This window comes from Leuciscus leuciscus (genome assembly GCF_965113295.1).
Source record: "Leuciscus leuciscus genome assembly, chromosome: 19".
NCBI lineage: Eukaryota > Metazoa > Chordata > Actinopteri > Cypriniformes > Leuciscidae > Leuciscus > Leuciscus leuciscus.
The window spans coordinates 20,653,640-20,680,437 of NC_138743.1; the positions used below are offsets into that span (position 1 = coordinate 20,653,640).

At 38.1% G+C, this 26,798-nt stretch overlaps 1 protein-coding gene across 2 annotated transcripts in view; it reads right to left on the reverse strand.

The window, feature by feature from the left end:
- Positions 1-2,823: 2,823 nt before the first annotated feature.
- flrt2 (fibronectin leucine rich transmembrane protein 2) overlaps positions 2,824-26,798 on the reverse strand; it is a 45,080-nt gene continuing 21,105 nt past the window's right edge. Inside the window, exons 1-2 of one of the 2 annotated variants that reach the window (XM_082146693.1) lie at positions 11,132-11,638; positions 2,824-8,607 (exon numbers count right to left, since the gene is read on the reverse strand). In XM_082146693.1, coding sequence (XP_082002819.1) covers positions 6,216-8,204 — 1,989 coding nt within the window. In that variant the 5' untranslated portion in view covers positions 8,205-8,607; positions 11,132-11,638 and the 3' untranslated portion in view covers positions 2,824-6,215. Of the gene's footprint in view, positions 8,608-11,131; positions 11,639-26,798 lie in introns of those variants that run through there. The other variant, XM_082146692.1, reaches the window with a different exon arrangement.

Sequence of the window (26,798 nt, forward strand, 5' to 3'; positions counted from 1 at the left end):
TCCAGGGCACGAAGCTCCCGTTCCACCACATCCCAAAGATGCTCTATTGGGTTGAGATCTGGTGACTGTGGGGGCCATTTTAGTACAGTGAACTCATTGTCATGTTCAAGAAACCAATTTGAAATGATTCGAGCTTTGTGACATGGTGCATTATCCTGCTGGAAGTAGCCATCAGAGGATGGGTACATGGTGGTCATAAAGGGATGGACATGGTCAGAAACAATGCTCAGGTAGGCCGTGGCATTTAAACGATGCCCTATTGGCACTAAGGGGCCTAAAGTGTGCCAAGAAAACATCCCCCACACCATTACACCACCACCACCAGCCTGCACAGTGGTAACAAGGCATGATGGATTCATGTTCTCATTCTGTTTACGCCAAATTCTGACTCTACCATCTGAACGTCTCAACAGAAATCGAGACTCATCAGACCAGGCAACATTTTTCCAGTCTTCAACTGTCCAATTTTGGTGAGCTCGTGCAAATTGTAGCCTCTTTTTCCTATTTGTAGTGGACATGAGTGGTACCCGGTGGGGTCTTCTGCTGTTGTAGCCCATCTGCCTCAAGGTTGTGCGTGTTGTGGCTTCACAAATGCTTTGCTGCATACCTCGGTTGTAACGAGTGGTTATTTCAGTCAAAGTTGCTCTTCTATCAGCTTGAATCAGTCGGCCCATTCTCCTCTGACCTCTAGCATCAACAAGGCATTTTCGCCCACAGGACTGCCGCATACTGGATGTTTTTCCAGTAAACCCTAGAAATGGTTGTGCGTGAAAATCCCAGTAACTGAGCAGATTGTGAAATACTCAGACCGGCTCGTCTGGCACCAACAACCATGCCACGCTCAAAATTGCTTAAATCACCTTTCTTTCCCATTCTGACATTCAGTTTGGAGTTCAGGAGATTGTCTTGACCAGGACCACACCCCTAAATGCATTGAAGCAACTGCCATGTGATTGGTTGATTAGATAATTGCATTAATGAGAAATTGAACAGGTGTTCCTAATAATCCTTTAGGTGAGTGTGTATATATATATATATATATATATATATATATATATTTTTTTTTTTTTTTTTTTTTTTTTTTTTTCATGTGTCACAGGTGGGGATCCGTAGCTTCCCAAGTAAATGTATCTTGATTTAAAAATGTTTAGATATTTGTACTGGAAACAAGACAAAAATACTCAAGTGCATATTTTAGGGGGACACATGAGATGCAAGATTTATCAAAGTAGTTGAAGTGCCATTTAAAAGGTTTGTAAACACATGTTTGTACAATATGTTTTGGAGAGTTATTTCAAAAGATGTGCAAAACCTCATACAGTATTGCACAGTATGTGTTGTCTCAACAACTAATCGGTCTTAATGAAGTTCTACTGTTTATAAATAGGCTGGTTTTGGCTTCCCCAAACCTTGATCAGATATAATTCCAAAGGGGCATTTACGTAAGAAACTTCAGTGGGCAACCAGTCTCTGGCTACAGAGTAATAAGGATGCATTCTAGAGAGGTTTTTATAAAAAAATTCTAAAGTTTGCATTGCTGCTAACTTGTCAACCTCACGCATCAAATAGTCAATTGCTCCTTTTGTCCTTTTATGCAATATGGCCTCTGAACTAGGAATAGAATGATTATGTTTATTAAAGGGTTAGTTCACCCAAAAATGAAAATTCTGTCAGTAATTACTCACCCTCATGTTGTTCCAACCATGTAAGTCTTTCGTTCATCTTCGGAACACAAATTAAGATATTTTTGATGAAATCTGACAGAATTCTGACTCTTCCATAGGCTTCCGGAGGGACCCAAACTCATTGTTCCTCAATGTGGGCCTCTGACGAGAGTTCACGGGAGCGCCAGGACGCATGCGCGAGAACTGAGCTTCTACTACTTGTTACTGGCTGCTCACTCCTTGGGAGTATTACCGCCATCTACTGTACAGGATGACGTCCCGACATTGCAGGGTGCGCAAAACGGTCTGTTCATAAGCCGAGGAAGACGCGCACTGTAGATGGCGGTAATACTCACAAGGAGTGAGCAGCCAGTAACAAGTAGTAGTAGAAGAAGAACGCCGTAAGCTCAGTTCTCGCGCATGCGTCCTGGCGCTCCCGTGAACTCTCGTCAGAGGCCTACATTGAGGAACTCTAATAGTTGGATAAAGTCGTTATTTTTGTTGTTTTTCTGCACAAAAAGTATTGTCGTCGCATGATAAACTTAATGTAGTGCCACTGTAGTTACTTGGATTATTTTAACAATGTTTTTAATAACTATTCTGGGCCGGCGAGTTTGGGTCCCTCTGGAAGCCTATGGAAGAGTCAGAATTCTGTCAGATTTCATCAAAAATATCTTAATTTGTGTTCCGAAGATGAACGAAAGACGTACATGGTTGGAACAACATGAGGGTGAGTAATTACTGACAGAATTTTCATTTTTGGGTGAACTAACCCTTTAACATTTTATGGTGCAAACAAAATTAAATTAAATGTGATGGCATTAAACATTTAATTAATTAAAAACAATAAATCAACCTATTTTTCTTGAATTTCTTGAATTTAATATTATTTGAATCAGATTTGTCTTGTAAAATGCTTAAGTTTTAGTTTTTTTGTTTGTTGGCTGTCAGTACTTTAACGCATGTTTCAGTATATGTGCAAACGTAACATAAATGTAATTTTCTCAGGTACCTCATCCTTTGAGAAATTTAACCTACTTGAGTTCACTAGCCAATAGTGCTGAACATCTATGGGTGCAATGTGTTAATTAATGGATAATGCATCATGAAACAAAAATGAAAAAAAGTGAGATTTGGCTATAATGGACAAAATCAGTGGTCAATTCTGATGGCTCCTTTATTTTCCAAAAAAAGCTTGGGTTCTCTATTTACAACTTGTGCAAAACATTTAAAGGTTTCAAGGACTTTACATTGTAAGTTCAATTCAAGGCACATACATGGGACAACAACAACAGTTTAGTAGTGGAAACAAACAAAATAAATGAAATGCACGTATAGCAATCAAAAGTTACTTTGGTTCCCAATGGATTCTACTTGCAAAACCCAGCTTAAAGACCAAACAAATCACCATATCTTTAAAACGAGACTGTTTCAAAAATCGTAGAACCACTCCCCATCCTCATTATGAAGAAAAAAAAAATGTTGTAGCACATGACATTTTGTGGTTGTTGTTCAGCTAGTCTTGGCTGTTCGAATGAACTGCCACTTGGTAATCAATTCATTCAAATATCAGATAGATTTAGCTTTATCCTAATGTAAAACCACTATATCCACCAATGTGCTGAAGTCTGTATTAAATAAGTTTTAATAGTGTATATCTACCAAACTGCACAGGCGAGAAAACTTTCAAAACATAATAAAAATATATTCTGTCAAAAAATAATGAAAGGGACACAAAAAGATTAAAGATGTATACAGCCACATGTGTGGTAGTGCTTTGCTCAGACTGACCTCACGGTCATTTAGAGTAATTATTCCAAACCAAATCAATGTGCTTTTTCAAGAGACGGATTGAATGTTGGTTAGAATTGCGGACGCAAGGCATTGCTCACAGTCCTTTTTGTGTAATACATCCATTTGACTACAGGGACACTACTGTGATTTTCAGCTCATCCATAGAAAATAAAGAACAATGTTCTCCACACGAGTGAGGCAATGATTCACTCTGAATCATAACACACCATTCTTGTCTGGAGGATAGACCTTGGCTTGTTAGCAATGTCATCTATTGATGTCTGTCAGGATGTAGTTTGCAATTGCCCTTCAAAATGTGTGCTTTCCATTCAGTCCTTGCCTTCAAAATGTGTAGCTCTCACTGTAATCCACGGATCTCTGCATAAATGATGTAAAATCCCTCACATTAACCACATTAAGACATACTGCTGGGTTACAGTAAGGCAATAGATAAAACTGTTTCGTGTTTAGTATGACACATTTCTGGTTTTGGTAACGACCCAGCAAAAACCCTCCACGCTAGACCTGAGGTCATCAGTAGAGGGAATGATGTACTGGATAGTGGCACAAATAAGTTCCTCTGCTTAGCCTGCCTTTACTTTTCTCTCTGTGAAAATAAGTCGGTGAGAGGCTTGAGAACGATTTATCTCACTAACGGGTTAACTTTGCAGCGATTCATTTGGGTCTGTGCCACTGCAACCGCCTCCTCTCAGGGAACCTGAGCCTGACAACCGCACCGGACTTGTGTGGAGGAAGTCTGTTAAAAAGAGTTACGGGTGGCCACATGATTTGAAATGAATTGTTAATGGTGTACACATCAGTTAAAAGCCTTCAGATGAGAAATGGAGCCCTAGGATGTTCCAAATTTCAAGGAAAGTTGGGACGGGGTGGTCGGAACAGCCTGCTGGGATGCTAATGAGAAACAATTTCAAGACCACAGAAGTGCAGTAGCCCTTTTTTTTCCCTTTTAGAGAGCATTTTGTTTGTGACACGCACTGAGGCAAACCTTGTGTGTTGTTGGTAGTTAACCAGTGCAAGCACCAACTGTTAGTCACAGAAATCAAACATCTGTTAGATTTCGAGTAATTCCAAAAGCAATTTGGATGTAAACAAGTATCCCACGATCTAGTCTTACACTTAATGGCAAGTTAGAGGGCAATGAATGGTTAACTCCAACAATTAGGACCCCCACCCCAACTACAAGCCCCCTCCCCAATCCAGAATCCTCCTGCCAAGCGAAAATAACCTCTGATTTTTTTCTTTCCCCCCTCCCTTTCTTAGACCAGGGATTATGCAGTGGGGGTTTGAACTCGGCCCACAAAATAAAATCTTGTCAAAGCAAGTAAAGTCTATGAGTAACAGCGCATGATAAATACTTCACCACAGTAAGCCTGCATTCCAAACTCGGCTCTCTGTCCTGGAAAACTGGTGCGCCATTAAAAAATAGTCCTAATTGCACTCATGCAGGGATCAGAAACTCTTTCAAAGACAGAATCTGGCATGTGCCAGTTCTTCTCCATGAAAAGAAGGCTTTTGTTTAAACGTTCATTCATCATCCCACCTGATGTGATGCATGATTAAAAAGGGTTTTGGTCAGTAAAGGAAAAAGTTAGACAATGATGGGGATGTCGCTATAGAATGTTCCTGATCACTTTCATGTGAGAGAACAGAAATAGATAGAGATGTGGAGCTCTGTGTAATGCCCTGGCCTAATTTGTAAATCACAGAACATGTTCAGAAAGGGCTTTTTAAGTATATAAAAGGGAAATACAGACTTGGTTGAAGTTTTTCATTGTTTCTTATGTTTTACAATTTATAATTTAAGAAAACATGAAGCAGATTACAGAGCTCCCTCAGGATATTCATAGTTTACCTAAGGGGCTTAGCTATTATATTACCTAATTTTATGTTTGGGCTGCTAATTACTTGAAAATAAGACTCCAGCACAAAAGCTATCCACATAAAAGTCAGAAATATGACATGCTAGAGTGTTCGTGGTCTATTTGAGATAGTATTCTCTGAATGGACTGAAACAAGCTGCCCCCTGGTGGGTAAAATTAAACATAAACATGCCCTGGAAAATGCTTGCACAGGAACCCTTAGGCCCATCTCTCTACCGCGATCACTGATGTCAGCCTCTCCTTCTGAGAACTGCAGGGTGTTGAAGAGTGGTCCTTTTCCCTTCAAATGTGATTTCCACAAAAGCTCATTTCCTGAATGACTGCCCATGCTCTCTGCTGCATTTTGAAAGTGCACTTCAATTCCCCCCCCCCCCCCCCCCAAAAAAAGGAAATAAAAACTCAGCTCCTTTTTTTCTACTGCAGCTTAATCAGCTGTGTTTTGGTTTCCTGACCACTGTTATCTTAACTACTGTTGTGTGAAGGGGTAGCTGTATTTCAGCACAAAGGGCATATTTTGGTTGTGTGGTTAGCAATGTTTTCAAGATCTTAAGAGTTGGTTGGTTGAGAGGCAAAACCTGTGGACTGCACTTGCAGCAAGTAGCCAACGTCTACGGCGTCAACATATATGCAGCGTCTTTGAGTGAAACCACTTTGAGCCTCACAAATTACAAAACCATTTCATATTTACTAAGAATAGAAAATATAGCAGAATTCCACATAGTTGTCCACAGTATAAATTACCATGTTGACTGCACCTGGAAATATATATATATATATGTATATGTATGCGTATATTGTACAGTATATTGAACTACATTTTCTTTGAACAAATGGTTGTAGCATCCATTGAAAAGCATCATGTGTGGCAGAAGTCCACACTGGGAACGTTACTGCTCTTGCAATAAGCTATGCTATTGTTACTAAGGTGACAGTCTCGGAGGCCAATTCCTCCATTAGGTGTGTAGATGGGCTGAATTCTGAAGTCCCCTTTTAAAAGCTGCTCATTGTTTAGCGACACTATCTGAAAGCTTGTTTCAGTCATTTCCAGGATGGAGTTATCCTTTTTGGTGCCGGCCTCGCAGTAGTCATCTTTTCTCCTGCCGCGATTGTATTTCCATTTGGACGACGATGACCTGCTTTTCTTGTGCATGTGCCAGCAAAACACACTTAGAAGTGTCACTAAGACCACCAACACTGCCCCACCAATCACTCCAGCTAATAGGAGTGTGGAGGTGTTGTCTTGTTGGGCAGCCTGCTCGGATTCAGAGTTCGTGGATGTGGATTTGGTCTTAGCCTCAGAACAGATAGTATCCTCGCCTGGTCTGTAAGTGTTAAGAGTATCCAGAACGTACACACAGATGCGGTAGATAGACCTGGGCTCCAAATTTGACAGGCTAAGTCTTCGTTGGTATCCTGGGACTGTTCTTTCTCGATGGATGTCGCTCATCAAACTCTGCCCCATTTTGACCCAAGTCACCTTGTAAGCAGTCACAGTGAAGTAAGACTCCCAGCTCACATCAATGCAGGTAGAATTAACAACATGGAAGGAGATTTTTAAGGGGTCTTCATAAGGAGGTAGGGGACCAGGAGGGAAATGTGGAACTGGGGGAGTGGGGTTGGCTGAGGCGGGGTAAAAAGCAGTGGGTGAAATGGTGGTGAAGTGAGTGGTTCTAGAGGTGGTCGTAGTGATGGTGGTGGTTCTGCGGGGTGGCAATGTAGATGGATATGAATGGGTTGGCCAGGGATGCAACACAGTGCCTGCAGGGCAGTCAATGGCATCTAAGGTGAGCTCTCGAATTACCATACCACGCACCCTTTCTGGACTCTGACACGCAAACCCGCGGACATTTATCGCAGACGGCAGAGACCTGAGCCATGCAATGACCCACTTAATGCTGCAATCACAACGCCAGTGGTTGCTTCTTGCATTAAGGTGCCTCAGGTTTCTCAAGCCGTCAAAGACACCCGATGGAAGAAATTGTAGCTGGTTGTTAGAGATATCTAACTTCTCCAGTTTACTAAGCCCAGCGAAGGATGTCACTTTAATGATGTCCATCTGGTTTTCCTGCAGGTTGAGCTTGGTCAGGGATGCACTAGGGAGCAACGGTGGTGGAGTGGTGAGGGAGTTGCGTGCTAGGGACAATTCTTTGAGGTTGACAAGATCCTGGAAGGTTCCCGGAGCAATGGCCTCATCCTCAAGCAAGTTCCCATCCAGCAACAGTCGCTGCAGTGTAGTGACATTCTGGAAGGCATCCTCGTCAATGTCTGCAATGCGATTCTCATCCAAACGCAGCTCCTTGAGATCTGCTGGTAATCCGATAGGAATGCTGCTCAGGTGGTTTTTGGTGAGGAAAAGAAGCTTGAGGCTGACAGCCTCTCTGAAAGCCCCCTCCTCTACCCCTACAGTTGAGATGGAGTTGTCATCCAGGTGGAGTTCCTCCAGCATGGGAAGCTGGGCAAGTGCTGCCCTTGATATAGTCTGGATGTTGTTTTCCTGAAGGTGCAGCACTCGAACGTTCTTGGGAAGGTTGAGGGGAAATTCATCCAGCTGATTTCCATATAGGTAAACGGTATCTACAGAGGCAACATTGTGTAGCTCCAACGGAAAGCCGGCATTGTTGATCTGATTGTTGTGGAGGAAGAGGGTCTTATATCCCTCTTGCACCCCCAGAGGCACAGACGTCAGGCTTCTCTCATTACAGTAAACAAATGTTATATCGCAGCGGCACTCCTCGGGACAGGAGGAGACAGGGTTGAACTGCACATGCAAGCTCAACAACACTGTCAACCAAAAGCGAAGAAATGAAGTCCAATCGTTATTCCAAAATCCAGCTTGAAACTCCATAATGAAAAAGAAAAGGAGGGAACGGAAATGGCAAGACAAAATCAGTGGTTGGAGGGAGTAAAAAGGAAATGTAACAAATCCAGCAAAATGAAGTCCTTTAAAAGATTACTCTAATGTGCAGTTTGCAGATAACCAGGAATTTGAGGAGTAATCCCTTGATAATTTCTAGTCCTTGTCTGGAGATGGTCTCATTAGAGTGCATGGGTTCTCTCACTTAAGCCATCCATGCTGAGGAATCAGATCATTGCAGAACTGCTCTAACTCAATGTAGGGCCCATGCAGGGTGTGACTGAGAGAGTGCTGAAGCACTGTGCCACACCGTCCACCTCCCAGCCTGCTGTCAAGTGCTGATGGGCCCCAGCCCCGGCTGTTTCCGGAAGATGTGACATTTGTGTCCAGAGACCTGTTTCAAAAGAAGGAGAAATCAGAATACAAAAAGTTAACAACAAAAGCATAGTAAGCCAATAAACCTTATTCATTCATGTTGTTCACGGACTCCATACAATGCACTAAAATTATAATCATTTAGAAAACTTACAATTAATGCCTTGTAAGTGATTAAATCTCAAGAGCATGGTATTAAACTGCATACATGGGATTTATTTCACAAATTTTAATAACTAAATGAATAAACATCGATCAATAAATAAAATACAGTAAAATGGAAAATAACTTAACAAAACATGAAGCAAGGATTATATGGTTGCACATAACTTTTGTGTTTATTAAAGGTATTTCCAAGTACATGGCTACTGTTTATGCAATATTCTCTGTTTACTATATGGTGTCTTCATTGTGCATCATAGAATATGCACGTCCCGCTTTAGCATAGCTCAAAAGGGGAAAAGATGAGCTGAGGGAGAGGGTGTGTCCTACACAGCTCAGAGTGACAAATGCTGCCTGTCAAATTAAATGGGATCTGGGTATAATTTAGCCTCTCTACCTGCAATAAGTGATCAATACAGTTTTTTTTTTTGTTTGTTTTTTTGTTTTTTTTTTAGCAAAGAGGTTTTATGTTAGCTCAAGATCTCAGAATCACTACTCACACTGAATCTACCATTCAGACTGTATTGTTCTAATTTCTGAGTGATTTAAATAAAACATTCAAAATAAAAGTAAGCTGATTGTGCACTGTTTTCCATCATAATAAAAATATGTATAATTGTCCAAGGCAGCTGCTGCCCTTTAATCAACATTGGGGAAAGTTATATATTTTTTTTTTTTTTTTTATTTAACCTGGGGTAGATATATATTTTTCTCATAACATAGAAAGCTGGCATTTACATTTCATGAAATATGACATCAGTATACTATTTTGTACTTGACAAAATCAAAAACAGTATTTATACACACATGTAACTTAAAACTTTTCTGTCAGTCCTTTTTGATGTTTGCATTGTTACTGTAAAATAACATACTTCTTGGTATCTTGAGCCATCAGCAAACATCTTTGCATTGGACTGCTCCTTTTGTGACCTGACCATCTGCTTTGTTAACAGAGTTAAGACAATCGATGCCTGGCAAGAGATCACTTATCTTTACTAAGAAGCAAGCTGTGACAGATGTGATTTAAATAAGATACATTACCGGGAAACAAAACCAAATTTATATGTTTGACTTTGCATTAAAATGCATATTGTGAGTATAAAGACGTTTACAGCAAACTATAACCTACACTGTTAAAACAAATAAATACAAAAATTTAAAAAGTTCATCATTTACAAAAATTGTGACCGTAAAAACCTGCTAATTGGTTACCTGTAAGTTCCCTTACTATACACAGGAAAATTATATTTATTTTAACAGATAATACATGTTGTACTGTAAAATACTATGAAAAGTATGATTTTTGAAGTCAAGACAACATAGCCTACTTGTACAGTAAAATATTATTACAATATTTTTCTAAGTATGAATCCAAGTATAAATATTGAAGTATGATTCACCAAGTAAAACAGTAAAAAATATACCCAGAAATGATGCATCACATTTAATTATATTGTATTTAATCATTTAGTATTTGTATTTATTCTTACTATTATAATAATTTATGTTACTCATTTTATGTTACAGTTCACTGAATTATTCATGTCATGGGTTACCCGTTTGTGTGCTACACATGCACAGTCTATATTGTGTGTTTATATATTGTTCATGGAAAGGCCTTTTTTTTTTTTCTTCTAAACGTAGGTTCATCGTGTGGTCTTCCATTTTACCACCTTTATTAATACGGTGCTCAAATTGAACAAATTAGACTATCTTTGAGTTGTTCAATTGGTTGCTATAGCCTACTATCAGTTAGAAAATATACAGTTTAGAAAATATACATTAAGAACTGCAAACTATGCAGACACCAAAATACCATCCATAATTGCCGAAACGTCACATTTTTAGGGCGAATTTCTGACAACAGCTAAATGTAGGCTGACTGTATATTGAGAAAACAGCATGTCCTCAAAAAGAAAGAAAAAAAAAGAACAAATACAAAACAACACTAAAAGTTTGTATCGTAGGAAACATTTCGAGGCAGATCAGGTGAACTGTTGATGTGAATGAATAATCAGATGGTTCTGAGCGCCGAGCGCAAGTAAAGAAACGGTGCTATGATGCGCATGGATGTTTGACCAGAAAAACCGCTTTAGTTAGCCACTATTTACCCTAAATATATTATTTGAGATGTTAAAAATGATGCCAACCCATAAACGCAGCAGTTTGGGGAAAAGTAAAAGCCATGGTTAAGCAGAATAGTTTCGGACGAAATGCCTGATACTAACGGCAATGCAACTTACAAGTAGTCATTCATGTCCAAAACCAACAGTTTTAACTTAACATGTGGATGTCTACCATAACCTATTCCTGTATTTAGACGGGTAAATGGACCGGATCCACCACAATAAATTCAATTGTTTCCATTAAAATCAGCCTACCTTATAAAGCATGATTTTATCCGTATATTTCAAGCACATAGAACACTTGTCCCCCTATCCTTGTTCATGCGCTCGGTGAAATCGCTTGGACGTAAAGATCCAGCGCCATTCCTACAACATGCTGTTCTACCGAATCGGTACCGAGCTCCTCTCCGCCCGCGGCTCCTCCGGACAGCATACTGACTCCCGTTTTGAGAGCTTAGTGCGCGCGCTCACTACTTTTTGCCTAAGTGATTCCCTTCTGTTCCCCTTTCCACGGCTGAACCCACGTTTAAACCTTTAATTTACATCAAATTCACATTTACAAAATCCACTTTCTCCAGGGGTCGGAAAACTCGCCGAAAAATCCAAACAATCCATCCACGTCACCGCGTATCATATCATCATATACTTCGAGAAAGCCAAACACAAGAGTTCGTCGATTTATCTCCGAGAGATGTTTACAGAGCAAAACTGCGCTGGTAATGATCTGTTCTCTGCACACCTCCGTCCTCTCTCTCTCTCTCTCTCTCTCTCTCTCGGTCGATCCTCCCACACTGTCCTGAGTAAAGAGATTACAGGCTGGGGTGGAATGACACACATTTTAAGTTCCTCAACTCTGTTTAAGGATACGAGCTTGCTTTTCTTGTTGATATGTTTACATTTGACCATTTAACGTCAATGTTTGTCTAAATTAAATTATTCTACATGTATTATTATAAATAATAATAATAATAATATATTTTATATTTTTTTTTTCATGCAAATACAATGAATATGTCCAGTCTCTATATTCAAAATCATCATCAATCATTCAAAAGTATTATAAAAGTGGTTTATACTTGTTTCTTCTGAAGTCATAAGATTTAAGTCGTTTTTCAGTGAAAATGTTGACTTCCTAGTTCAGAGCACTCATAAAAGAGGCAATGAATAATTTTAGTCAGATATTTTGAATGAACTAAAAACTGATATGAACCACTGATTGTTTGTGGTTTGAATGAACCACAAACAAACCCATATTAATTAGTTTTACCTTACCATTATTTTCCCACTCTTAGAAAAAAAGTTCGACAACACTTTATTTTACAGTGTCCTTGTTACGTAGGTTACATGTACTAACCATAGTAATAACAGTAAATTATGCATAATTACATGCATCTGATCCTCAACCAAACCTTACTCCTACCCTAACCCTATAGTATAGTACATGTAGTTGCTTAATTTTACTCAGTACTTAAATGTATAATTACACTGTAACAATGGCACCTTAAAATAAAGTGTAACCAAAAGTTCTATAGGGTTCTGTACAGATTATATGCAATTTTAAAGACATATTTATGCCAAAAACGTTATATAGCCTATTAATGTCTAAAATGATTGCATACAATTTTCAGTATGAGCTGTTTAATTAATACAATTTAATTAATCAAATAAAATATATAGTGAAAATAACACCAAATTAAAAATAAATCTATAAAATTATTTATTCTAAGAATTCAGCTCTTTTTTGCAGTCTCTTTCAGACTAAGTAATAAATATTACATCCATATGTATACTATTGTTTTGAGGTGGCTGAGGCAAACTTAAGGGAATCTCTCTTTCTTTCTTTCTTTCTTTCTCTGTTTGAAAACCAAAGACAGCTGTCTTGCTGCCTGGTTAGTCATTGAAATGACAAGCAGCGTCTTAGTATGAAAGCACCTTCTAAGATAACTGCTTTCAGACAGTCTTCCAATAACGTCATGTCTAATAATGTACAACAAATTCAAGTAAGCTTAGAGATTTAAGCACATATACACACTTATGTCTTGCTTTCCTCCTACTACCGTACTGACAGTGAAAGCGTGTTTCAGCCACGTTTTTCGGACATAGCTTCTCTCTCCCTCTCTCCAAGCGTAGCATTCATTACCTATTCGCTCACGGGTGTGTAAGACGCACAGAATGTGCCGAGACTGCACTCTGTCAGACTATACATTTTAATTAGGGCCACATTACTGTAAACGCGACATGATATTTAAATAGTGGCCCACTAACAGTGAGGGGACAGCTTGATGTAGGCCTATATCCAGTGGGAGGGAAAACTCCACACACTTATTAGGACCCGAATGATTTGGCAATCAATTTGCGATCGTTAGATGAAATGACAAGGAAGGGCAGAGAATTATAATCGTTGAACATTGAGAAATGAGAGTGTCTCCCGCCGTATTGAAAATAAATTGATCCTAGTATCCGAGTTCCATTGTATCATGTTGCGAAGAGCCCTTTTAGTGACTTTCCAGATGTCTTTTATATTTATTTTTATCTTCTAAATGTCAGTGATTGACTGCATCGTCCTTCTCGGTCCACAAAATTTAATTTTAACATAAATCCTGCCTGCCATACAGACAAGGAATTATATACTGAACCCCAAAAAAATATGCATAAGTAAAATGACAGGCTGCCATATTTTATATGGAATCACATTTACTTAAAAACACTGTCTTGGAGTGTCTCAATCGGCTCCCTAGTTTTATAGTAAGTAACAAGGATATCAGCCTCTCAAAATTCCTGAGTGTCTATTTACACTAAGTGCAAATAGCCCGCCTTGTTGGTAGAGGTTATTTACACTAACTCCGCCCACTGACATCTGGTTGGGCCAGACAAAATTATGGAAGATGCTGCATTATTATAAGTGTCCATATATTTTTACATAGTGTAAATATTATCTATCGCTATTTGCCAATAGTGTCAACAGCCGCTGCCTAAAAATTCCCATATAAACCAATGAGCACTATATTCATGTATCACAAATTGTGTCATGTATTTTTAAAGGGTCCAAACAAAAATGAGGGTTTGTAAATGATGACAATTTTCATGTCGTACAATTATGTATTTCTTTCTTGTGTAGAACACGAAAGAAGATCTTCTGAAAAAGTCCCTAACTTTTTATGTTAAAAACTCCAGTTTTTATGCCCTAACACACACACACACACACACACACACACACACACACACACACACACACACACACACACACACACACACACACACACACACACACACACACACACACAGACACACACACACACACACACACACACACACACACACACAGACACACACACACACACACACACACACACACACACACACACACACACACACACACACACACACACACACACACACAAAAAGGTGTACAAACAATTTTAACTAAAAGTAAATGTCACAAATTACAAATATCAAAACACCTTAAATTAAAAGTAATTTTGAAGTAGAAAATCTGAAATAGTATTTTCTTGTAAAACATACTTTGAACATTCTTCAAAATGTCTTCTTTTGTGTTCTTTGGAAACAAAATAAAGTCTTCCAGATTTGGAATTACATGAGGGTGCGAAAATCGTGATATATATATATATATATATATATATATGGTTAGAGAGTCAGACTTGTAACCCGAAGGTTGTGGGTTCGATTCTCAGTACCGGCAGGTAAATGTAGGAGGGAATGAACAGTGCTCGCTTCCACCCTCAATAACCAACTGAGTTGCCCTTGAGCAAGGCACCTAACCCCCAATCGCTCCCCGGGCGCCGCAGCTGTTCTGGGAGTGTAGCCATGGCTTATAGTGTATGTGTGTTAACCACTCAGCAGAAGAAAGAAATGCATGTAACAATCAGGACACAATCATGTCACATGTAGGCTAATTGGATTGTGTCTTTGCTTATACCAGAATTTGTGTTCACAATATAGTGCTTCACAAAATATAGAACTAGAGAGCAGAATGAGACGCAGTGCTACATTACCAGAATAGTTAGCAATACTTACAAAGTAGAAGGTTTTCTAAAGTATTTGCTCATGTCTTTCAGTTTCATTATACAGCAGTGGCAGGACACAATTTACAGCTCCTTTTATGCAAGTGAAGGAATTTCTTTTATTTTCTTATTGCTTTTAATGAACCACATGGCCCTTCAGCAGCCAGCTACTCAAACAAACAAATGCAGATCTACTGCGCACAGGAGTTTTACTAGTCTGAAGTGTTCAAAGGGCTGCTACCAAAACTCATGTGTGATTTATATTCCTCATCACACCGTGAAAAGTGCACAGATTATTTTCCTTAAGACCACCTACAACATACTATATGCAGTATGTCCATATCCAAGACGTTTAATTGTTAAATATTTAATAGTTGAGACCAAACATTAACACTTTGTGGCTGAAAGCACATAGGTTTGTTTAATAGCAATAATAATAGTAATTTTAAAAAGAATGAGCAAAAGAACAAAGGTTTACAAATGCTCTGTGTAATTTCAAGTTCAAATCGGATGTCTCCTTTTATGAAATCTGAAATTGTAACATTGAACTTATCATTCATGTGTTTAACTTCTTTTGTCTCAAGCAACCTGCATGCAGTAGTGATGTTACGTTTGTGAACAAATCATTGTTTTAGAATAAATGCTTAAATGCTCTTTTTGGAGTGTTGTAGCAGATCTGTACTCATACATATTAAGGATAATAAGACTTGTTTTCCTCGTAAATGACTGTTTTTATTGTGAATTGGTTGAGTAAATGATTAAAATACAAACTTCCCCAGACAAAAACAACATCATAAGTCACATGTCAAAACCTGAGTAAGTACATGAATTTGAATGAAACTTTTTTGATTTAAAATGGTTTAAAATAATCGACTCTCTGAATCAAAATCCCCACCAATCAGTTTCAAAATTTCAGCAGTTTTGCCCCAAATTTGCCAATTTACAGGTTCCTAAATGTGAAATATGTACTTGCTGTAAAACAATAATCTGTATACAGTAGCTTAGATTAAACACTAACACCCTGTGGCTGATACCATCCCTATTTCCAAATAAATTCTTCTTCAAACTTGCATAAATAGTTTTGACTCATATCACATCATCTGATGGAAATGTTCCACTGCTGATAGATTTGACTGGAAATAGGTTTCAGGACACATTTATTCTGCTGGTTGAGCACTCAGTGGGTGTCTGGGAGGCAAAGCTTAAAATCTGGATCAAAGCCCTCGCTCACTGACCCCTCTGGACCCAATCCACAATCGGAGCACTACAGAGAGAGAACGGTGCCCACACACTCTCCTGACCAACATGCATTGCACTTTACAGTATATGTGATTTAGTAGATTTCAGGGGCATAAAAATATATCGGATCACAATATATCGCAATGCAAAAATGCAAAAATATGTCGTGGAGAGTGACACTATGTATTGTGTATAGTTCACCCAAATTAAAAATGACTGTGTGAGGAAAAACATTCAGAGTTTTAGTGCCAGTACTACATTAAACTACTATATATAATGTTGAATATAATGTATAATAATGCAGTTGGGGAATATTTGTGGGTCCTGATAAAGCCAATGTCTTATGTTACCAGTAAAAAGTGGCCTGCATTATTTTAAATATATCTAGTCAGTGCAACCATATTCGTCTAAAATAATTCTGTATTTTCAGCTTCAGAATCATGAATATTTTGTATGCTGGTGTCACCATTGTCCTGTGCATTGGGTTATCAGCACCAAGCCTATTTGTTTACACCCACAATGTAATAACAAATTTAGTATTTTAATCTAAAAAATATTTTTGTTAACCTTTTATCATATGTCTTGAAGTATTCAGTATCGTAATATGTATCGAATCGTGACATGAGGGTATTGTTACACCCCTAGTAGATTTGTATGTGTATGTGCTCACTGTAAAAAGTGTTCAGTCGACTGATCACTTTTTACAGAGTTGTAATTCTTTTCCAATTGCCTTTATGGCCTGTCTAATGACTAATATAACTAGTTAATAAGAAAATAAAACAAAATGACTTTTGTGAAACATAATCCGTGATGGTTTTAGTATTTGCCCTGTGCTTGAAATGTTGCCATCCTTGAGATTTGTGAGCAGCTTAGCATGTATAAGCATAAGGACTAGGATCATTTTTTATTTTTATTTTTTATTTAAGGGTTGATTCTTTCTTATTTCCTTTGCACTTACAAACACCTTTCCAAGATGGTCAAAAAAGCAAGTGTGTAATGAGCCCCCAGCGTCTTTCACAAGAGGACAGTCAAAGTATGAATGTTTCACTCAGCCGAGCGAGACCGCTTCGGCAAGCTGTAAAAACAGGGTCTCGCAACAAGCCAGGCCTTGTTTTTTCCTGCCGACTTGGCGGAGAAAGACAGTGAGACAGAGGTCAGAGAGGCAGCCAGAGGATGGGTCTTATCCAGCGCCCTAATCCTGCCGGGAGCTCTGGCGTTTGAAGTCACATCTGCTGCGAATTTCCCTCCGTCGAGCTCAGGCAGGAGGAAGTCTTAAGTCTGAGGGGGGCGAGTTTCCCCTGGTGGTGCTGATACAGCTCAACCCTCATCCTGGGTCACCTGCACTGGACCTGTATTCACACGGCTGAAGGTTTTATTGTTCTCAGAGGAAGTGCTGATCTAGAATCAGATGTCCGACGTTGCTCCGTTGTGGATATGATTACACTGTATTGTGCGTTTTACATTATAGTTTTATTAAATATAGTAGTACTAATACACAAACAGCACATTTGGGTGTTTCTTCAACTACAGAACATTTCACAATTTACAGCAGTCCTTCAGCTAACATACAAACTATATCATTATTATATAAAAAGACATGGCGACAGAGGACAGTATGCACTGTAAATACACTGTTGACAATACACTGAAAAAAAACTGATATGAAAGTACTGATGAGAGTGTGAAAAGTGCATATGAGAATATGCTTTCTCATGATCCACAATGGCCAAAAATGCCGTTTTATGATTTTAGTGACAGACAGAGTTGATCTTATCTATGGTTAGCACTCGTGTTCCTGACCTCTTTTCTGTACCGTGACCTTACTTATATGAGGTCTCAGGTGGCCAGTGGCTTCAGGTTATTTGTTTGTATGAGCGATTATTCGTGATTGGCCCAGGCCAATATCCAATATCCCATGGCCAATTCTTCACACATAAATGTATCTGCTTGAGTCTTAAGAAATGACGACTGGATATGCATTTTGGGGTTTAATAAATACAAATTCAAGTCGTGTGAGCAGCTAATGAGCATTGAGAAAATTAGGCTGCATACATGTCAATGGGTGGATCGGTTTTGTTGTAAATGAGGCACAGGCTCTCACACACACACACTAATGGTCAATTTTGTTGTCAAAACTGCTCTCCTGTGCTCAGCCTACCACAATGGAGAGAAAATGAGAGAGAGAGAGAGAGAGAGAGAGAGAGAGAGAGAGAGAGAGAGAAAGAGAGAGAGAGAGAGAGAGAGAGAGAGAGTTTATTCACACTCGAGGCTTTGTCAGCTTATTCCCTTTAGATCCCTAAAAAGACAACAGTAACTTGCAATGTGTCAAAACGTGGTGATGCTTGTACGTAAGCCGGTGTTTCGTTTGGTGTGCAGATGGAAAATGTATTTATACACTGCAGGACATCATGAACAAATCTCTGAAGTTCACAGACTATGTGCCAGCAGTCATTTGGCAAGAGCATAAGCCATTATGACATAATCTGTTTCAGTTAGACTGACAGGCAGAGTCAGAGAGGAGTCAGTGTCTGCCACACGTCAGCCTGAGCTTCTGTCAATCCAAAGACTGACAGAATTTTTCTTTTCTTTAAGAACCTTTTTTTTTTGGGGGGGGGGGGGGGGGGGGAATACATCAATCCAAAGAAAGAAAGAAAGAAAGAAAGAAAGAAAGAAAGAAAGAAAGAAAGAAAAAAAAACATAAGCAAACATCTTTTTCTGACTAAGAGAATACTGTATTTAGAAATTACCAGGAAAAATTAGCCTAGACTGAGACTTTGACTTAAGTTCATCTGGTTGTAATTATTCAGTTGAATAAACATTATACAACAGTTAGTACCAATCCGGACATTTGGTTGGCTGAGCGGCATTCCAAGAGTGCTGATACAGTCCAACTCAAGTTTTGTATCTGTTGTAGGACTCTTTCTGTGGGTTACTTCATTTGCGCCAGTAGGTGGCGATAAGTGACTTTACTAGTGAATCATTGAGTCATTTACTGAATCAATTCATTCAACACCACTGATTCATTCTTGGTAGGAAAGTTTTTTTTTATTCTTTTTTTTTTATGGCAAACAACAGAACAACAACAACAAGAGCAACTGTCTTTATGAGTAAGTCATTGAATAATTCACTCAATTCACCCAAGCACCCATGGACTCGGTGCCTATGAATACAGGAATGAAACCAGTGACAGTGAATCATCAAATCATTTAACCAATTCGTTCATAAACACTCGCTTAGAAAAATAAAATAAAAAACACCATTACTGTGTGTTTTACTGGAGACTAATGGATTATTATGCCATGGCTTCGTTTGGAACTCTTTGGCAGAGTAAAGATGCAATATTTTGTCTCAGTTGTAAGTTACTCAATATCTACTTCCTTGTTTATTGAATTTTAGGATAAAAGCGATATTTCGCCCATGCCACGGCGGATAATATAGCACTCGGCAATCAAATTAGGGGCTGTTGCACAGAATGCGTTTTGCATTCCAATTTGCTGCTTTTCCATTGTTTTTCTATTTAAAGGGATAGTTCACCCAAAAAGTGTCAGTTGTGTAGTTGTCTATGGAGGGACGCTCTCAGATTGCAGACAGACCGTTGCACTCACATTTTACGTCTTTTGCAGCGTCTCGCACATGACACAGCGTTCTAAAAATTAGTTTTTAGATCTTGCAGGGGTTTTTTTTCCCCCACACTGACCAAAGTCTTGTGTTTTTAAACTCAAAAAACGCATTCTTTACTAACCCCTTTCTCACTTACAGCTCCAGCTCATTATTTTCCACTATATTTGAATCTAAGGCAAATGGTTTAGCGTTTTTTTTTTTTTTTTTTTTTTTTTCGTAGTGTGGGTATTAGCTTTCATATGATGCTGTAACAATGAAACAATTGTTTTAAAGCCCTTAAGAACGAGTTTAGATGACTAACTTGCCACTTGGCCTTTCTGATAATCATCCACACTAAAATTCACTTTGGCAGGGTAATAATTCTGTTAATCTCAGATTACATCTTTAAAAAAATCAATTTCACACTTGAAAGCCATGTCTGATTTGGGTTTATTGCTTCAGACACTCCCATCACACAAGTTAGTGATTTATGTGCTGAATCTAATAGAGTCACAGGATTATGTTCCACTTTTACGGTAATTGCTTCGTGTTTGCGCTGCCATTGTTTACAGTGAGTGAAAGTGTCTCAACAAGGGTGTGAACGTGAGATTGTTTATACAGCTTGATGCAGTCAGACCGCACTTTTTTTTCGGCTCTCCGACTTGCAGTTTTGTTGTTTACATTTTACAAATTGCCCAAATACTTCCCTTGCCTCAAGACAAATGTGATTCGGTCGAGATTAAGAAGTTCTGTTTTTTTTTTTTTTTTTTGAGCCGCCTGTTTCGCAGCGCGTCCTCGCGGTCTCATGGGATTGTTTGTTTACGATCCACCGCCATCACATCCCTCATCTGCTAAATGTAAGAAAGATTCTCAAATAACATTTTTCCCTCATATGGCTTTACTCAGGCAAAAAAAAAACTTCATCCCAATCTGTACCTCCATCTGCTCCCTGCGGTTTAGCAGAAATCAGTTTGCTTCTCTTCTGTTCCACGCACAGAGCCGACATTTTTAAAGAGGAGTCTCGGATATCTCCCACGGAGACTCACTAGGAATGCTGGGATATGGTAATACTGGTGTTAAAACACACTCTGTGTGACTGGGAAGTGTGTTATGTTATGATCCTCACTGCACCGAGGGGGCCGCAGCGAGTGATGATGTAAAGTTTATTGATTTACGGGATCGATCGGCCCCTCCTGCGGCACGGCACCTCAGGAGGCATGTTGGTCCGAGCTCTGACAAACATTTTTTTTTTTTTTTTTTTTTTTTTTTTTTACTCTTTCTCAGTCTTTTTTTTTTAGTAGTGCCAGTCCGATCCCACCACCTCGCTCAGAAAAACTGAGGTATGACTTTCAAAAAATCGCCCTGCACTCGAGAGAAACCGAAACAACCTTCTTTCTTACGACTGCACAGAGGGACGTTGTGCTTTAGCTATAGCTATCCCTCAAAATAAGAAAGGAAATGAACAAGGAAAAATTAAAGGGAGCCAAGGTCAGTGTGTGCCTGGTTCCCTTTGTATAATTCATGCCTCACATCCTCCATTTTACTCATTCCCCCCCCCCCCCCCCTCTCTCTTCAGACGGTGGCACCTCAGATAAATTGCACTGTTCCAGAGAGCTGGACTGCACCGTTCATGTCCTCATGTCACCGCGACTCAAGATGAAGAGATCACAAGCCTGCGTTCATTATTCAGAGAAGCTGGAGCGAGCCAGGTAGCAACACCTGAGTGAAACCTGAGGGTCAGGCTGAACACAGAGGTAGACTTTATCATAGCTCTGCTGGAAGACTGGATTAATGCATTAGAACTTAACACATGCACAAAAAAGACACATAACTAGATATGCAGTGTCCCCTAAAAGTATTTTTACACTACAGCAACACATTTAATGGATTTTACTGAATTAAAATGAAATAGATCAATAATAAAAAAAAGAATAATAAAAAAAAGAATTCACAATTAAAGCCGCCCTGTGGTGAAAATCGAGCTTTTAATGTTGTTTATATGTCTATGTGGTGTTTTTAATATGCTTTAAGACAAATCATGTGCAAATTCATAAGTCAACACCATTGCTGAGTATTTTTTCCTTAAAACTGCTGTGAACCAAAGTCAGTCTCAAAACATGGTTTGAAATCGTTGCTGTTTCTGACATCATGAACTACCTTGTAACAAAGCAGGTCAACGTGTGATCGTCAACTAATGGATTTCTGAGCTGGCATAACTGAGTGGAGGCGGGGCTAATTTGCATATTCATACAACAGCATATACTAAATGAGGCAAGGGCGTAGAATTACTTTCAAGCCATTTTTAAGTCATGAAAAAAAAAAAAAAAAAAAACGCTTAAATATGTAATTTTGGTGATCAAAGTTGTTTTAAGGGATAACATTATTGACTACTTTAACTTAATTTCTTCTTAATGATTTTTTATATGACATAACCAGTTTGATGATTTTTATGTACACTAAACTGTTTAAAGTTTGGGTTCATTAAGATGTTTATAATGTCACAAAAATATTTTTCAAATAAAGACTGTTCTTTTGAACTTTCTATTCACAAAATAATGTTCACTAAAATGTTTGACTTTTTCCACAAAATCATTAAGCAGCACAATTGTTTTCAACATTTACATTTACATTTATGCATTTGGCAGACGCTTTTATCCAAAGCGACTTACATTGCATTATCCTATACATTTATGATCATACAACATATTTCTTGAGCAGCAAATCATCATATTAGAATTATTTCTGAAGGATCATTTCACTGAAGTAATGATGCTGAAAATTCAGCTTCGCCATCACAGGAATAAATACATTTTTAAAATATATCAAAATAGAAAAATTATTTTAAATTGTAACAATTCACAATGTTACTCTATACTGTATTTTTGATCAAGAAGTTGCAGCCTTGGTTAGATACTTTATATCAACCAGATATTATCAACCCCAAACTTTTAAACAGTAGTCTACAATATATAGTTTGTTTTATTATCAAAAATATTTGTGTGTGTGAAATATTTTACTTGGAAAGAACTTGGTATTATATATATATATATATATATATATATATATATATATATATATATATATATATATATATTTAAAGTGTGCCTAAATACTTTTCAAGGGCCGCTCAATGCAATGCTATGTGATTTGAATGTTATCGGGGTTAAATCAGGTTCAAATTAAATCAAATTATTAGGCAGAAATAAATATGAGCCTGATGAAATATTCATTATTCACACAGTGGAGCAAAATAATCTTAATTTAACCTGATTTTTCAGATGAAACCAGTTTCCTCTTCTATTTAAGATTTTTTCCTACTGCACCATAATTATACATCACTGAATTATGATATAACAGAGCTTGACAGCTCTCCGCCTTGATGTTTCACATTTGAACGCTATGTATCATTTTGGCAATCAGACCTTTGTGAGAAATTTCCTGGCACGGCTTAACCATACAAGTGATTTGCATTTTTATTTATTCTCCCATTTGACGGTCTCTTACCAAACTGACATAGTGCATGAATTAAGTTATTCTGTGATGATTACTTCAGCGGGTAGCTGAGGTCACGACTCCAGTTCTAAGACTAGAATGACATGCGTGTCATTGCCTTTACAGAACAACACTCTATAACTCGATATTTTATTCCTTTCTAAGTTTATGTAATTACAAAAGGCATTGGCTTACAATGTGGAATGCTACCAATCTTCACAATGGGGTTGGGTTTCCATATCTGCTTTGAGATCTGAAACATTTATGCCATTGGCCAAGATCCTGATTCCTTTGTTTCTAGCATGCATAGATGTATTGGTCTTGATATTTTCCATCTTGCGGTTTGCCCAATGGGACGCTGTTATCATGTAGCTTGCTTGAACTTCTGAAATGTTAAATGCATCGGTTTGTCACATCAGATTTCCTCTACATGTTATGGGAATACGATAATGCATTACACCATTCCGTGTGTATTTTTTACTTGCCATTGATAATGGAGGTTAATTAAAAAAATGCTATAAACAATGACCTTAGACTTCAATCAGTCATCACCAGATGTCCTTCTCTGATATTTAGCACATACCGCATAGTATGAGGTGAAATATGTGAATGACTTCAGAATGTTTAATAATGCTGAAAGATACTGCATGAAAGCTATATCTACACTGTTTGAATGCTAAATGCATTCTTAAAACATTCAGACTTATCATCCATCAGCTTTCATGTTACTTGATCCTCTTTAGCATTTTCTTTATAAATAAATGAGTTGTCTGCTAAAACATATGAAGCACGGCAAGAGTTGAATTTAATAAAGGGAATTGTCTGATGTGACACACGTTCAAATTCTGGATCATGGTTTTTCAAATCTGCCAGAAACATTCTCTACCGGGAGGTCTTAGTGGAGAGAAATCGTTTGATTCATTAGATGGTTTAAATTGAAGAGATTTGCTGTCAAAATTCCCTGCCACTCTCTGTTTCAAATGTTCTAAAAACAGATACTCAGTGAACACACACACACACACACACACACACACACACACACACACACACACACACACACACACACACACACACACACACACACACACACACACACACACAGAGAGAGAGAGAGCTTGGTTGCAGGCCTTGTGCAGGTCATCTCAGGTTTTATTTTTGTATGTTCTTTTGGTTTTTGGTGACAGATTTAGCTGTTGTTCAGGTGCAGCCAATATTTTGTTCAATAGATGTACAGTCATTAAAAAAAAAGAGAGAAAATGTTGTTGTGTTGCCAGGGGAAAATCTGACAACAAATAGCAAAACAGTGTAAGGAATTGCAAAAATCTCCTTGCTTATTTAAACCATTCAATCAACCAGTTCCGCTTTTAAGTCTCAGGGTTATAAAAATTTTTTCTGAGAGTATCAAATTTCCACAAGAGCGATCATTGTATTTCTCACAGGCAAACTAAACTCCAGTTATCTGTCTATCTGTATGTCTGCCTGTGTCTGTCTGTCTGTCTGTCTATCTATCTATAATAGTTTGCACTCTTAGGTAAACTTTTTCCTTTGCGTGTTTGAAAAGTTTTGCATACAAACGACAATGTTGTTTAACGATTTTCATTCATACGTATCCGCGAAAACAACTAAACTGTTTTGCCATGTCAGGCCAGTAGTTGGCGATGTCACTTTGTAAAGAAACACTACACACCTTTTCATAGATGCCACCTACATCACTACAAGTAGAACACCGCCATATTTGCGACCGACTCGCCCGGTATGGCCGCCCAAACTGCCCATTTGAATGAAAGAGAGAGTTTTAGGCTCCGATCCTTATTTGTTACCCCCAGTTTTCTTTACTCCATTATTATCTGCCCCAGGCTTGCCCCAATTGGCCTTTCATGATATAGAAATACTTAAGTCATAGAGCTTCATGGCGCGCGTTCGTGAGAGTCGAGCATGGAGTCGAGGCGATGTCATGAATGAATCTATGAATCTGCAGCTGTTCGGCTGGCATGAATGAATCTATCTAATCCGAACAGCAGCACTGGCAGAGTCCAGAGAGACACCAGCATCAGCACAGCCAGAGACATCAGCCAAATATCATAAAAGACGGCCATATCTGTCCGAAAGAACAGATGTTCAATTATAGAGAAGGTAGAATCTTTCGAGTCGAATCTTTTTGAATGATTCACTAATGATTCGGCTGCGATTAAAAGCTATCAAGAGGTAAAGCTCATCAGTGATTATAATATAACGACTTAAATTGCAGTTTGTTCGTCACATAAAGCTATCATATGAATAAATAACGATATTAATATAACGGACGAGTCGTATTAGATCACTTTTATGATACTTTTGTGATGTTTTTTTGTCTTTTATTATTATTATTTTTTGCGTGACAGCCCCCATGTAGGCTAACATTACTCATTCACTTTCATTGCATCGACAAGGAGAGTCTCCATTAGGCTACATATTCAAAAATGTCCCTTTGTCTTCCACGGAAAGTAAACTTAAGGATTTGCACATGAAGGTGAGTAAATGACGGCAGAATTATCATTTTTTGGAAGAACTAACGTTGCTAGTCCTTTAATATGCATTTCAAGGCTGAGATTATGCATCGTCTGCAGAGCTAACGTTACTTACACAAAATAACATCTAAAGCGCATGTGACAAAGATATTTATTAGATAAATATTTATTAGATTTAGGTAGGTATTAACTAACAGACAGACAGACATATATTCAAAACAACCCCAAACCTTACTAACTTACTTACCATGATAAAGTGCTTTAACATTTAAACAGATCCAACAAATAAAATGAAGAAAAAGCATCTGTCGATATCTGTCTGTATAATGTTGGGCATTGAGAGTATAATGGAAATATAATTAACACAAACCAACATGAGACTTCAAGTCTTTAAAATAAATTATTCTCTCTTCTATCCTTTTCTTTTGGTATAGAATAAAATAGCAGTTCAAGGTTCCTCTTTCGGCTGTTGTTGCAGCCAACTGCACAACATATTGCAGGCATTACTGAGACCGTCGGTCGTAAAGATGGTGGCGCAAAGCTACAGTGACGCCAGGTGAACCGAATGAATAGACTGAACACAAAATATGCATGCTTGACGTCACCGTTTTCACAAATTCGTGTTTTTGTAGTTTACATAGAGATGGTAATGGTATTGAAATTATGATTTTTTAAATGCTTTTGAAAGTCTATTATGCATTAATTTGATGAAAATGAAAATACATTAAAAACAGTAATATTGTGAAATATTATCCCAATTTAAAATAACTGTTTTCTATTTTAATATACAGTATGTTTTTAATAAAAAAGAAAAGAAAAAAGAACCAATTTTCAGAACCATTACTCCAGTCTTCAGTGTCACATGATCCTTGAGAAATTATTCTAATATGCTGATTTGCTGTAACATGTTTTAATGTTATCAACATTTTGTTGCTTGTTGCAGTTTTGCTTTTTTTGTGGAAACAATGATTCATTATTTCAGGATTCTTTGCTGACTGAAACGTTCAAAAGAACCGTGTTTATTTGAAATTTATTGAAATAAAAAAAAAATCGTACTCGGTT